Genomic DNA, 15,902 nt, shown 5'->3' with positions numbered 1-15,902 from the left:
CACACAATGTGTGTGTGTGCTTTTCTGTGGGTGCGTGCGTATTTAAATAACTTTAATAACGCCACTACACATATAAACCCACATACACACATACATATATGGGGGCAGCAGGGACTTTGTCCAAGGGCTTGACGACCCCTCCCCATGGCCACTGCGAGTTAGACCGGGACCATCGTCCCTAACCCCTAATCCCAAGGCGTCAAGCGACCCGTGCCGAGGGGATGCATGGCCAGGGGGGTGAAATAATAAGCTAGGCCTTTAACGGAGCCTGTGGGGTACCTGGGCACCCTCCACAGTAATTGTCCCTTACCGCGTCATGCTGGGCTCTGGCGTGGTGGACCTCTTTTCCCGAGCAACTCGTGGGACCAAAATGGAAAACCAAGTCAATTCTTCAATTAGTGGTACTAGTGTAGGCGACAACCCCTTCGCAAGAGGTGGGTTGTTCAGGTCTCCGCCTAGGAGGCCAGAGGCAATAGTCGGCAGCTCAGTGCGCAGCGCCAGCGTGGGTCACTCAACCTTCCTCTCGGCTATAAAAACGCCGGAAGGGGTTATTGACGGCCCATGGCTTGTGAAGGCGATGAACCGCAAACGCGATGGGCTTTCGGCCTTCGAGGTGGCGACGGAACAGCTGGACGCCATCATCGACTTTGCGTCATCGAAGCATAATATCAGCAAGGACCTCAAGAGGAGCTTGCAGAAACTTCGAAAGTCGATGCTGGACGCCAAGCTGGAGAGGGCGGTCAGGACGGCCAAGTGTAAACCCGTGAAATCGGTGGAGTCGAGGTCTACCCAGACTGAGGCCCAAGGATTCGCGGACTCAGGCAAGGTCGAGTCGACCGAAGGCGTGCCAGCTAAGACGGTGGTGCCAAAGTCTACCCAGACTGAGGCTCAAGTATTTGCGGGTACGTCGGGGGTGACTACTCCAACGGAGCAGACACAAAACGGGGAGACAGTCTCCAGGGATGAGCTCCCTGGGGCCGCTCCAAAACGCGGAGGGTTACTACCCCGAACAAGGGTAGTGGGGCTGGAAGCTGAACCCCGGTCAGGTACCTCCAATACCGGGGGGGGAAGGACCTGGAAAGGTCCGTCCACTCAGGAAAGACGGTGGTAAGGGGTTACGGCAGGCTGAAAGTTCTCAGCCGCACCAGACCAGGGAAATAGAGGGGAATGACGCCTCCTGGACCCTGGTCAAGAACAAGAGGAAACCGAAGACGTCAAGGGCCGAAAAGAAGGCCCCGGCGAATGAGGGTAGCAAGAAGTCTAGGGTAGGCGCCAATCGCTCCAGGGGCGATGCCCTAGTCATCACGGCGGACGAGGCTAAGTACTCGGATGTTTTGAAGGCGATGAGGAGTGACGTCAAGCTCGGTGAACTCGGCGCCGACGTACGTCGAATAAGACGTACCCGGATGGGCGAGATGATACTCGAGCTGAAGCGGGGCGTCTCGCCAAAGGGCGCCGCCTACAAGAAGTTGGCGGAGGAGGTCCTAGGCGAGACGGTCAAGGTGAGGGCACTCACGACGGAGGTGAATCTAAGGGTTAAAGACCTGGACGAGATCACTGAAGTCGAAGAGCTCGTCACGGCACTGCGGCGACAGTGTGAAGTGGAGACGCCCACCGCAGCCGTTCGGCTACGGAAAGGTCCGGCAGGGACGCAGGTAGCATTGGTTCGGCTATCTGCAGCGGACGCCTCAAGGTAGTCAAGTTAGGGAGCGTCAAGGTGGGATGGTCGGTATGCCCTGTGCGCATATACGAGCAACCCGAAGTTTGCTTCAAGTGCCTGGAACCGGGGCACAAGCAATGGGACTGCAAAGGCCCTGACAGAAGCAATCTCTGCCGACGCTGCGGATTGGAGGGACATAAGGCACAATGCTGCACGAACCCTCCCAATTGTTTGATTTGTTCCAGCAAAGCTGTGAACAGCAAGCACCCCATGGGGGGCTCGATGTGCCCGGCGTTTAAGCGTGCTGCAAAATCAAAGTGCAGATAAAACAGCTGGCTTGCTCGGCTTCGTCCGAGTGTTTGGTGTGCGCAGGTTTAGAGGAAACGGCGGAACACGTGTTGTTCGTGTGCTCACGTTTTCGCGCAATGCGTGACCACATGCTTGCCACATGTGGTCTGGACACTACCCCGGACAACCTAGTTCGGAGGATGTGTAAAGACGAAGTTGGCTGGAACGCCGTTTTATCGGCTATCGCCCAAATCGTCTCGGGGCTACACAGAAGGTGGCGCGTGGACTCAAGGATGGCTAGTTCAGGCGCAAATAAGAGGTGGTCCAAGGGATCGGAGTCGGCTTCATGGGTCATACCGGTGGTCATGCTCTGTGGTCGAACTCGATCCTTTTATCGAACAAGTGGCCGCGCGAAGAACAATATGGTATCGTCGCTTTCGCGGCGTCGGTCAACCAGGCGGGTTCCGAGCCCGAGGACGGAAAGGGGTCCTCGTCAAGGCTGGGGCAGGCGTAGGCCTCGCGTCGGCAAGTCCCTCTGTGTGCTGGCGAATAGGCCCTATCGCAGAAAGGTCAATTTGGGGTGCACGCGGCATCATCATTCTTGATACCAGTCGTGCAGAGGGAAGCAGGCGCGAAGTCGACCCTGCCCACCTTCCGAGGACATAGGGCGTGGTAAGGCCACCTGGAAAGCCGGCAATGCGCTGGCACGATACCATGGTGTTCTTCCAAAAAAGCGAGTCCCGATGTTCGATGCTGCAAGGACACGCAGCTAACCTCGAGGGTGCGTCATGCACTGGCCCCCCTTTGAAGCATTACTTTCTGGTTGTACCGAAGGGACGATGGGCTTGGCGGCAATGGTAACGGTTTAGCTGGTCGGGGATGCAGCCCTGCCTCCCTCATTGGAGGTGGCCCCTAACCCAGCACTTCCTGGTCAACCCAGGATGTCTGTTGAGCAGATTCCCCCTCCATTGTTTAGGAAGAAAAAAAAAACACACATACATATATACACACATAAACAAACTTATATACATCATACATAAATACGCACACGATTTTTATTATATATCTATCTATACTATACTATCTATATTATTGGAAGCGTTTGGTACGGGAGGTCCACGCTTTCTTCCTTTCCCCTCGATTCCAAGCTATTAAGTGACTTTAGGTATTGGCGGAGTGAAAAACTGTCGAAAAGGCAGCGTATGAAAATGCATGATATCGTGAAAATAAGACTGGCAGCACTTTTTTCTTGCTTCTTATGGATGCAAAATGTAAACAAGTCGAATAAGGCATTTTATGAGACAGATCGAAACAGCTGTTTTTCTCGTGTTTATGTACTTTGACAATCAGTGGGAGCCCGTTTGTTTGGTAATTTCGCGCTGAACATTCCGATGGGTCCCACCATCAATTCTGCCTATTTAACTTTTCGTCCAACGGGGCTTTAGAACAAAGTTTTTCATATGATTCTTATAACATGTCGTTGAATTATTCATACCATTGCATTCTAAGCATGAAATGCTGACGAAAACACGAATGAAAAGTAAAACGTTACAAACATTATTTTGTGTTCGGACCTAACGGAATGTTCACGCAGAATCATACCAGTAAATAGTCGGGCCACCGCGAAACGTCTCATAAAATGCCTTATTGGAACCGCTTTTGACGGTTCAATTGGAAACAAGATGGCGTCTTCGCCGATCTCTTATTGTAGTATTTCTAGAAAATACTATCATCACCCAGGGCTTTCATATTTTAAATTTTCTAGTAATAGATCTCACTTCATCCAAATTAGTTCCCAACCAAGGGTCAAACACATTCTCTTGATTGGGACCTAGACTAAAATTATGGGCACTCTCAAACTGCTGAGCAAGTTTTTGAGCTTTTTCGCCCTTTGGTAATAAAATTTTATTTCCCTTTTTAAGGGCAAGCCTCACGGAATCCAAATTTAAATGTACTCGCGTTTTCAAGGGCACACCACTCAGTGCGAAAGCAACGCACAATTGTCGTTTTTATCATTTCACGCATGCTGCAACGTAGCAAAGCTGAAATAATAAATTGGATTGCTAATGGCTTCTTGTGAGATTTCTAACGTCACAGGAAGTTGATCAAAGTCAAAGTCAGCATGAGTTACCAATTGGCTACACAGCTGGTTTGAATCCGTTAAAACTAAATAAAATGTCGAAGGATTTTTATTAGAAGAAAAACGAGATGGTACATTGGGATATTGAATTGTATAATATCCCGCAGAACAATCTTCAAATAAAATTTTACAATTGAAATTGCTTTGAGCATGAACGGTGTTTGACATTGAAGTCACCAAATATGAAAACAAATGGATTTGTTGCGAATAAGAATTTGAAGATCACATTTAAATATTATTGGCACATTTAAATTTATTGGAATCTTCTGGGAAGAACCACAGCGAGATTTCTTTTTCATCTTAATTACTTAGACTGGTGAACATAAAGGAAATGGGAAATTTCAGTTTAAATCTCTTCCAGTAATTTATCATCACTGGGAAGATCTTTCAAGACGACTTTGAACAATCGTTCAGTTTTGTCTTGTCGTCGTACTCTCAAAAAGAAATTCACCCATCTTATCACTACCACTACCAACTCTACACGATAGTAAGTTTTTTGTTTGTTTTAATTGTACGGTGTTTTTCTTGAAAATATTTCTGTACATATGTTAGTTGTAAGTAGTGTATAATTGTATATTTAAAACTATAATGTATCAATTGGAATCAATGTAAATTCTGTTAATACGAAAAGATGAGAAGGTTTTCGCCCATTCGAGAAAGTGCATATACGAGCACTACTCGAACGGGCTTTTCTCTACTCCTAATAAAGATAAGAAGAATTTATGCCGCTTCTTAGTTAAATACTGAAAAAGACGTTTGCGATCGTCAAAGGATCCCGGCAAAACGCGGCAGTCACCCTTCCTGCCAATCTGAAATGAAACCTTGGTCCCCTGAAGGTAACTCAAAATCTCATTCCTAAAGCAAGACAACAGAACCTAAACATTCGACAACAGATACACAATTGGCGGAACCCTTTGCTTCTTTGCATGAATCGAATTACCTGGGCTAGAGGTAGTTTCGAATTGCCCAATTTCGTCATGAATCAAATCGAACTGATTGCGCAGTTCGATAGGTGAAGAGTTATTTTCAATGTTAGAGCTAGAAGGAATATCTGGAGTCTCCAGCTTTCTTTTATTTTTCTCCGCGCAATCTTGATCAATTAATTCGAAAGTGCATCATCCTGCTTCAATCCATCTATGACACTTCGTCTGCAATCCGAATACTTGATTTCGAGCCGTCAAGCGTTGCACGTATCAGTCTAATCAGTTTCGCCGAAAAACCATGGAACAATTACCTGTGCAATTACTGCCATAGCTCATTTTTTTCTCTGAATCGTACGCTGCTTTGAAATCAATGAACTAGCAAGATAGTAATGTCAAGCGCCGACCGAATCGAACTCGGCCCGAATCTGCCTGTGTTGATGAACACCAAGTTTGGATGGATTGCTGAAAGAGTAATTGCGATCGACGCCCTTGTCGTTGCGCGAACATTTTGCCAGACTGCTGAAGACGAGCCGCTTATCGAGCTGTTAAAAAGTTTTTACAAGGTGGAAGCTTGCGCCATGATCCGCTCGTCACCTACGATGGACGACGAAATATGCCTAAAGCCTTTTCAGCGCACACACCAACGAACAGAAGAGGGAAGATTTGTGGTAAGGCTTCCATTTAATGCTAGAAAGCGAGAACTGGGTGACTCTCGTGAGATGGCATTAAAACGCTTTCTAAACTTGGAGAAAAAACTGGACAAGCAACCTGATCTGAAAAACCAGTATTGCCAGTTTATACGAGAATATGAACTGCTGGGACATATGCGTGAGGTGCAAGAGGATTTAACTGATGAAGCAAGTTCTACGTTCTACCTGCCGCATCACTGCATACTGAGACCAGCAAGTACGACCACGAAATTAAGAGTCGTCTTCGATATTCGGTGTTCTCTGTTTTGTTCATGCGAATGGCTGGTGAACATAGTATAGTTTGTGACGGCGAAGAAGATGTATACGGCATCTAAGAAAATACCGAGAACACCAATAAGCACTCAGAAGCAAATACAAAACAAAAGAAGAAACGGCAAAAGGTGCTAGTTCATCAGAGAGGGGCAGTAAAAGGAAAGCTGACGCGTGTGAACAGTGCCTTGCGACAAAGTGATGACGAACCGAATCCGAACATTTTGAATATTGTGTGTGTGAATATTGAAGTGTGAGTCGTTCAGAAACAAAAATGTGAGTGAAAAGTATGACATTCTGAAGCGATGTGGTGCTTGCTTTAATTGCTTGACGAAAGGCCATCGTACCAACGCGTGTTCTTCAACCCATTCTTGCCGTGAGTGTTCGAAGAGGCATCATACTTTGCTGCACGTTGAAGATGGAGCAAAGAAGGCTTCTTTGAAGCTGCCGCCTTCGACATCAGATGTAAAAGTTGTGACAACAAAGTGCTGACAACGGAGGAAATGTTACTACTACACTGTGCGCAAGTGTTAAAGATACGAAGAAGCAAACACTGCTGTCGACTGCCGTCGTATTTGCCCAGGGTCTATGGAGCACCCCAAGATGAATACACAGCTAGGTGTTCCAATCTGCCAAATTCACGATTCAGCCATCTTGGATTTTAATATGGGAGAGCCAGCCGGTTTGTTTATGTTTTGCACCGAAAATGAATTTTTCACCCCGCCTTCTTCTCGCCCATAAATTGGGCAGATTGAAACACCTAGCTGTGTATTCATCTTGGAGCACCCCATACCCATGCCGCGTTCTGCTGGACTCTGCTTCGCAAATGAATTTTGTCACGGAGAGATTTGCGAATCTTCTTTCCCTGAAATTGGAACCTGCTGACTGCACTGTTAGTGGGTTGAATGGTAGCAATACACGGATTCGCCATATGCTGCACACCACAGTTAGATCTGGCCACGGAGACTATGCAATCGATCTAGACTTGATGGTGACTCCCCGAATTACTGGTGACCTGCCAGTAAAAGGTTTTGATGTTTCGGAATGGCCAATCACTAACCGTCATGAACTAGCTGATCCGACGTTTAATAAGCGAGGACGCATCGACATGCTTATCGGCGCTGAATACTTCTGGCAGCTGCTGGAGAACGACCGAATCGAACTCGGCCCGAATCTGCCTGTGTTGATGAACACCAAGTTTGGATGGATTGCTGGAAGAGTAATTGCGATCGACGCCCCTGTCGTTGCGCGAACATTTTGCCAGACTGCTGAAGACGAGCCGCTTATCGAGCTGTTAAAAAGTTTTTACAAGGTGGAAGCTTGCGCCATGATCCGCTCGTCACCTACGATGGACGACGAAATATGTCTAAAGCCTTTTCAGCGCATACACCAACGAACAGAAGAGGGAAGATTTGTGGTAAGGCTTCCATTTAATGCTAGAAAGCGAGAACTGGGTGACTCTCGTGAGATGGCATTAAAACGCTTTCTAAACTTGGAGAAAAAACTGGACAAGCAACCTGATCTGAAAATTGCGAGAATATGAACTGCTGGGACATATGCGTGAGGTGCAAGAGGATTTAACTGATGAAGTTCTACGTTCTACCTGCCGCATCACTGCATACTGAGACCAGCAAGTACGACCACGAAATTAAGAGTCGTCTTCGATGGCTCTGCTAAAACGGCAACCGGCGTTTCTATTAACGATGTCCTGATGAAAGGACCAACTATACAGAACGACTTATTCTTAATATGTTTCGACAAGTTAGCATGCATTTTGAAGACGCCAAGTACCAACGAATATTCTGGCGATACAATCGACTCGACACGATCCCTTGACCGTACGCGAGCTGACGACAGTTACATACGGCTTGGGGCCGTCACCTTTCCAAGCCACCATGGCGCTTAAGCAAACTGCCGTGGATCATGAAGATGAATTTCCAGAAGCTGCCAGAAGAAAGAAAGAAAGAGAAGGCCATCACGACACCTCGTGCTGAGCTTTTGGCAGCATTGTTACTTGCTAGATTGGCTGCCACATTCCTGGAAGCTACGGAACTGGAATTTGAATCGATCAACCTATGGAGCGATTCAAACATCGTTTTGGCATGGATAGGAAAGACACCGAATATGTTAAACACCTACGTCTCGAATCGGGTGGGAGAAATACACCGTTTAATCCCGAATTCTAGGGAGAACAACCGAAGAAACTTGTGACGTCCAATATGTGGTGGAATGGCCCGCCTATATTGAACTGCACTAACATCGAGCCTGCACTAACAGGGGCCCTCCTTAGCCGTGCGGTAAGACGCGCGGGTACAAAGCAAGACCATGCTGAGGGTGGCTGGGTTCGATTCCCGGTGCCGGTCTAGGCAGTTTTCGGATTGGAAATTGTCTCGACTTCCCTGGGCATAAAAGTATCATCGTGTTAGCCTCATGATATACGAATGCAAAAATGATAACTTGGCTTAGAATGTAATGCCAATAAGAAGAAGAACATCGAGCAATTTGGAGGAGCCGAAATTTGTGATGAAAATCTTCCAGAAATGCGAACTGGTATAGTACTTGCTTCGACAGCTCCTGTTGAACGAATGATAATCTTTGACAAGGTTAGCAGTTTTCAAAAGGTCGTGCATTGCATGGCTTACTTGACTCGATTTGCAAAATATATTATTACCAACAAGAATGAAGTTGTAAAGGGCCCACTCACTGCGGATGAAATTGCAAAGGCAATCGTATTGATAGTACGGTTGGTTCAACATGAAGCTTTTCAACCAGAAATGTTAGCACTAAAGGAAGGAATAAATAAAGGACATCGACTCAACGGATTGAAGGCGTTTTTGGATCCCAACGACGGCATTCTACGAGTGGGCGGCCGAATCAAGCGAGCCTTTATTCCCTACGATAGTCGCCATCAAATGCTTCTTCCAGCGAAGCATCCGATTACTGAGGCTCTCATTCGATATTTGCATAAGGAAAACTTGCATATTGGACAAAAGGGTCTTTTAGCAATCGTTCGACAACGATACTGGCCACTGAACGTGAAGGCTACAATTCGTAAGGTGATTCGGAATTGCATGACTTGTTTCAGGGCAAACTCATTGAAAACTACGCAGATGATGGGAGATTTGCCTTCCTATAGAGTTCAACCAGCTCCCGTTTTTTCAAACACCGGCGTTGATTACGCTGGACCGTTTTGGATCAAATCATCTACTGTTGCGCGTAAACCTTTGATCACCAAAGCTTATGTGAGCCTATTTGTTTGTATGCAAACTCGTGCTATCCACCTTGAATTGGTATCAGACCTAACTACTGATGCGTTTCTTGCTGCATTGAGACGCTTTACGAGCCGACGCGGGTATCCAAAATCAATGCATTCCGACAATGCGACTAATTTTGTCGGAGCCAAGACACGGAGCCCCCACTTCGGTGGTATATGGGAGGCCGGAGTGAAGCAAGTCAAACATCATTTGACCCGAATCGTTGGCGAGCGGAAGTTGTCCTACGAAGAGTTATACACTACGTTGGCGCAAGTAGAAGCAGTACTAAATTCTAGACCCTTGGCGCCGTGTTCAAACGACCCATCAGATTACAGTGCAATAACACCGGCTCATTTTTTGATCGGACGTGAGATGCAATCCGTAGCGGAACCGTCGTATTTGGATTTGAAGCAAGGTACTCTTTCGAGATGGCAGCTTGTGCAGTGTATGGTTCAGCACTTTTGGAAGAGATGGACTGCGGAATGTCTCCCAGAGCTGCAGAATCGACAGAAGTGGCTGAAACTGAAGGAAATACCTGTAGGCGCTTTAGTATTGCTTATGGACAAAAATCTTCCACCTTTGCAGTGGGCATTAGGAAGAGTTACTGCGATACATCCAGGTGAAGATGGCGCGATTCGCGTTGTTACAGTAAGGGTTCCAACCGGAGCCCAATTCAAGAGGGCAGTAACTGAAGTCTGTTTGCTGCCATTGGATCAAGACACCAATTGAAATACCTATTTCAACCCGGGGAGGATGTTGATTACTTTATCACCCCTACTGATCGATTATCTTTATAAAAAATAGTCATCCCTAAACAAACTCTCCAATACATTTTGTATTCTCCACAAAAAAACTGAATAAATAAGTTCTATTTCATCTTCCAAGTGAATCGGTCGTGTTTGATTATTTCTCTAACCGAAACCTAAACGAATAATGAAATTACAGTCCATTTTTTAGATCGCGAGCAACAATGACTATATGGAAGCTGCATAAACGATAAAAGATGGATTATATTCGGCACAAACTGATTAGCTGATAGATATTTGGGTAATAGTCGAGTTGAAGTTTAAGGGATTATTCGCGGAGGCTTTTCTTTTATTCAGCATTGGCTGCTTTTTTTTCAAATATTATACAGCCAAAGGCTAGAAGTTGAAGCATTTAGCACCAAAATTGTTAGTTGGGTAGGTTAGTAGTCGTCGATCGTTTATTCATAAATAATCAGCTCAAACAACTTAGAAATGGCACTTAGCACAGCTATTCCCCGTTATTTGAAAACAGTCGTCTCAAATCCTTTTTTGAAAACTGGGAATAAATATGACTCTTAAGTGGTAGAAGTAAATGGGATTGTACAAACTCGTCTTATGACAAGTGAAGACATTCCACTAAAAAGCTCAAAATAATTTTCTTAATAAATATGACTGTTTCCAGCAGTTCGGAAACAATCCGGTAGTCAATGAAAGGTTGAATACTGTGTCTAACGGCTTTGCAAGCGACCGTATCAGCGCAGCGTGTCACAATAAGAGACGGAATACAGTCCTGGCCGCAACCAATTGAAGTTTTTAATACCTTACTAGCTGTTATTACATTATCGTCGGTAACAAAGAACGGCTGCTCAGCGGCCTCAAAACGGGGGTGGCGTTGGCTTCAGCTCGGGAGCCGAGGTGCTCATTTGTAAAGACACTTCTGAATTGAGAACGAAACAAATTGACCATTCGCATAAACCATCTGTCATCGAAAAGGGCAGTCCTGATTCCTTTCGTAGTTCGTTGACTTACCGCCAAAAACTTTTAGGGTTAGTCTCGAGTCGATTTTGAAGACGATTTTTGAAAGACGTTATAAAGATGATCGTTGAGTTGCTGATAGTCAGAGTTTGCCTTCAAATAACTGCCGCGCGCTTCACTCATTTGAGGTTTTTAAGATGAGCATTAGATCAGGCTGGTTTGGATATAGATATCAGCGGAACAAACTGATCAATAGCGTACAGTAATATGCTTGACACAGTCGATGCAGCGAGATCGGCATCGAAGTCTTAAAGAATAGCGTCCCAGTCAACGTGTGCAAGAAAATTATTCATGCCGTTGAAATTGGCCTTATTAAAGTCGTATGAAACGCTTTCAGACGGCTCGTAGAAGTGACAGTACAGATTTATCTTAAGATGTGTCAGTATGGGAGGACGATGTCGACCGATTTGACCGAGTGGAGATGGAGCCTGTATATTCGAACAGCTCTCACGCAGTTCGTCGCTAACGAAGCAAAGGTCAAGTGTTCGATCGTTTTCATATTTGACTGCATTCATTGCTTAACTTTTCAAAAGGACCTAAGTAACATTTTTTTCATGATTTAATTCGAATAGCGCAATCAAAAGAACAACATGAAAGCTATTGATTGCAGTATTCAAATTAATTCATGAAAAAATGTTACTTAGGTCCTTTTGAAAAGTTAAACGAGATTTGTTTCAATCCTGCTGTGCTGTACGTGTCGAAAACGTCGACGTTTGATACAGAGAAAAATTTCTAAGCTACGATAAAATAAAGTCAGGGGTTTTTATACAAAATATAGGAATTTTAAAAAACTATAATTTCTAAATTAGAGACTTAAATACGTTTAGGACAAGCATCCTGGAATCAAAACAACATTCACTCGCTTTTTCAAGGTCACACCACTCAATGTGGAAGCAACGCACAAATGTCATTTTTATTATTCCAGCTTTGCTGCGTTGCAGAATATGTGTGCAATAATGAAAATGATGATTGTGTGTTGCTTCCTTATTCAGTGATGTGCCCTTGGAAACGCAAGCGAATTTTGTTTTGGATCCCTGGAGGCTTGTCCTCAAATTAGCATCGGAATAACATTAATTCAAAAATAATCACAGTATAGATATTTGCCGAAGACCAAAGAATCATTTTTAACCCTAAATAGTTTGTTCAGGGTTCAAAAGTTCTTTAAAAGGAAGTTTTTTGCAATATCTAGCGGTAATTCAAATAATAACTGCAATGAGCCGGATACGTATCCGTCAGAATGTCGGACATCAACATCGATATTGATCCGCAGGATACCAGACTACGTATCACTTAATTATCAAAAACAAGTTCATAACATTAATATATCGAATATCATACTCACTTTCATCAATACCCGTCTTGTTCTCAGCGTGACTTTCGATATCCTTTGAGAACCATTCGTTGAACTCCTCGTGTGAATCGAACAACGTTGGCATGATGAAGTGCAGCAGGGCCCACAGCTCAGCCATACTATTTTGAATCGGGGTACCACTCAGAAGCAATCGATTTCTGCAGTTAAATCCTAGCAATAACTTCCAACGCACCGAGCTAGAACTTTTGATCGCTTGCGCTTCGTCAAGGACCATGTATTGCCACTTGATTCGATTGAAATATTTGTAGTCCGAGACAACCAATTGGTAGCTGGTGATAACCACGTGAAAACTGGCATCTTTCGTATGAAGATCCTTCTGTTCCCAGAACTGTCTGAGAATTTTACGTTCATTCGGTGAACCCCAATATGGAACCACGTTGAAATCCGGAACAAATCGCTCCATTTCCTGTTGCCAATTGTGCAGTGTTGAGGCTGGGGAAATTATAAGAAACGGACCCCACACTCCATAGCTTTCCGCAATGTGACACAGAAATGCTATGGACTGAACTGTTTTTCCAAGGCCCATCTCATCAGCAAGAATTCCACTGATTCCTTGATCGTAGAGATTTGCTAACCATGTCATACCCTTCAGTTGATAACCTTTTAAACACCCTCGGAATATTCCCGGTTGCGGCAAATCAATTATCATGCCTGATTCATCTACTTTCTGATTAACTGGGACGTGCTGTTGGACAGCATTATCAAATTGTTGCTTACGAGCTCGCTCACTGTTGAAGGCATCCACTGCGTTCTTGTGGGCTTGATGCTTCATTAACTCGCTATCATAATTATCAATGGCTGACAGTCTGGGGTTAGACTCTTCATCAAGCTGGGATAGGATTTTCAATTGCTCCTCTTTCGACACATTTCCCAATTTTTTTGACATGAAATGGGCATACAGTTCCGTTTGGGTTATGAGGAAGTTAAGTTTGCGCTGCTGACGTTTCGCCTCAACCATTTCGACGTCGATCTTGCGTTGCTCTTCAGCTTCCTTTTCCATACGCCGCCTTGTTTCCCGTTCCACTCGATCGTACCGCTTCCAGTACCCCTGCATTTCACGGGTCAGCCGTTTGGCCTTCCAAATGGTTTCTTTCATTATTTTTTGCGATTGCATCGCTTTCTGGCGAGAAACTTTCATACACAAGGATGCAACCCGCCGACAGTTGGTGACCATATCCTTGTGATTGTTGACCTTGGCGCGCTGCACTTTACCGAGCTCTTTCTTGGCCATCAGCTGCCACATCTTGCGTCGTCTGGCCGCCATCATTTCCGGCGTTTTGACGGCCGATTTTCGCCCACGTTTCGATTTCGTGCCCGCTGGGCTGGTGGGCTTAGAATCGATGTCGTCATCATTGTCATTCTTCAAGGCTGCTAACTGCTCCTCCCAGTCGATGTCACCCAGATCAGAAATGCGATCCTCCGTTTCGTTTTTGACCTGCGAAAAACAAAAGTTTAATTTGGCAATGCTATAAAGGAAAAATGGAGTTTTGTTGAAATCTTAAGAACTCGATAGCGGCAAAGCACCAACCTAGCGAAGCCTAAAGAAGGTGTTCCGAAGTGTTAATGAACCATTAGCAAACATTTTGTTTGAATTAGACAGCGGTACAAATAATTCCAAACAGAGACATTACCACGAAATAAAATGTTTTTCGGGTGACTGGAATTAGGAACGCAAATGAACGAAATTAGGAACAATGTCTTTTCAGATGATTGGCATTAGGACCACGAAAATTCTCTTGTTAGTATTCACTCTTGGAACGTATAAATTTCAGCTTCAAAATACTGCGGATAGTTTTCATTACAATTGATTGTTGAACTCGACCAGATTACTGGTTTTACGAAAAATTGTAAAAATATTTACGTTTCCATGAAATTTTCAACAACAACCATTCTTAGTGACTAATTAAGGTACCTTCTATATAAAATATGATTTGATACATAAATAAATACTCACAGCTTTTTTTCGTCCAGGTTTTAATTTTCCCATCTTCTTCTCTCGTTTAATTTTGCGCTTCCGGACGCCAACTATTGATCGCTGATGTTCGATGAACATGTCATAATTGGACAAAAGCCCAGCTCCATAATAACCGTATTGGGAATTCTGAAAGTATTTTAATTTAACAGATTTATGGGAACGTGGTTCAAAATTTCCTAAATTTCCGTCGATCGCAATTCTATTTAAAGATCAATGAAATTTCGGTAATTATTATGCCACCTACTTACATTCATAGTGCTGTAATATTTCCCGCGATACTTTTTGTCCCTCAGATGATTCTTTAACATTTCTTTTATATAATCATCCTCGTCGGAGATCTCACTCTCTGTCTCGGTATCGGATAGCAGAAGATTTTGAATCCACAACCGTTCCGGACCAACGGATGTCAAGTTGTACAAATAGCGCTTGTCTTCATTCCGCTCTACAAAAAAAAGTATATTTAGTATCTTGCTGTTGTATCAAGTTTCTCCATCGTACCCTGCTTCGACACTTTGAAGCCGTACGCCAACTTGCGATAGTTCCGGATATTTCCGTTGGAAGAATCCGAATCGGAATCGTCACTGGAATCGTCATCATCTTCATCGTCGCTGCTGGTCAGAGATTTCGATAACATTTTCTTCGCGTACGACAAAAATGGACGCATATCGAGGGCTGCTTCCAAGCGTTGAATATGCAGCGGTTTGGCCATTTGCTGTTCTCCGGAGTTTCCACCGAGATGAATATTACTCTCAGCCATGTTGAGGCCGTCCGGCAATTTGACGTTTAATTTTCACACTTGATACTATGCCCGTGGGGAACACACGAAATAAACAGTACAAATGCAATTACATTCGAGTTTTCATTCACTATAAAGCGTGGATTTCAGCAATAATAAAATCTAATCGAATCAATTCCAAAAATACATACCAATGTTTTGCAAACATGATTGAAAAATGTCAAATCAAGTGCAACCAACACGCTTAACAAAAAAGAATGGAACACGAGTTGATTTCAATCCGCAACGCCGTCTACATGTGAAATATTAAAGTTGCAATGTCGACGTTGATGCACAGACAACAGATGTATCACTACACTGAAAATAATGTAGCAGTAATTAATTTAATTCCGAAATAGTTATTATAATTCAATACCAAATTTTCAAAACGACTTATCTGCTTTTGCAAACAAAGAATCAAACGTCGATTTGACGAATCTGAGAGCACGCCTACGCAAACCAATACCACCAACACGTAGCTTTGGGGCTTCGGCTATCTGTTGATGGTATTGGCACAGAGAACAGACGTTGAAGCTGCACTCGCCATGTTGTGATGACTTTTTACTGTTCATTTTAAATTACTTTGGAATATCGCCGTTATCCCGTGCAGAATCAGCGCTAGAGTCATCAACAAATGTCACTGTGCGCTAGTGTCGTTATGCATGCAAGAGCATACTGGCACCATCGTGTTGTCAAAATGAGGTTGTGAGTTGCAATGTCGACGTCGATGGCGTTGGTGTTCGGTTTGTTTGTTTACACATGTTTCGCAAGAAAT

General features: G+C 44.3%; 1 protein-coding gene across 1 annotated transcript in view; it reads right to left on the bottom strand.

The window, feature by feature from the left end:
* LOC134226837 (chromatin-remodeling ATPase INO80) overlaps window positions 1-15,392 on the bottom strand; it is a 90,329-nt gene extending 74,937 nt beyond the window's left edge. Inside the window, exons 1-5 of the mRNA XM_062707859.1 lie at window positions 15,280-15,392; window positions 14,851-15,154; window positions 14,601-14,794; window positions 14,332-14,478; window positions 12,348-13,812 (exon numbers count right to left, since the gene is read on the bottom strand). Of these exons, the coding sequence (XP_062563843.1) occupies window positions 12,348-13,812; window positions 14,332-14,478; window positions 14,601-14,794; window positions 14,851-15,109 (2,065 nt within the window). The 5' untranslated portion in view covers window positions 15,110-15,154; window positions 15,280-15,392. The remainder of the gene's footprint in view (window positions 1-12,347; window positions 13,813-14,331; window positions 14,479-14,600; window positions 14,795-14,850; window positions 15,155-15,279) is intronic.
* Window positions 15,393-15,902: the final 510 nt, after the last annotated feature.

This window comes from Armigeres subalbatus, chromosome 3 (genome assembly GCF_024139115.2).
Source record: "Armigeres subalbatus isolate Guangzhou_Male chromosome 3, GZ_Asu_2, whole genome shotgun sequence".
Classification (NCBI taxonomy): domain Eukaryota; kingdom Metazoa; phylum Arthropoda; class Insecta; order Diptera; family Culicidae; genus Armigeres; species Armigeres subalbatus.
Note: the sequence above shows the minus strand (reverse complement) of the source record. Positions and strands in the feature narration are given on the sequence as shown.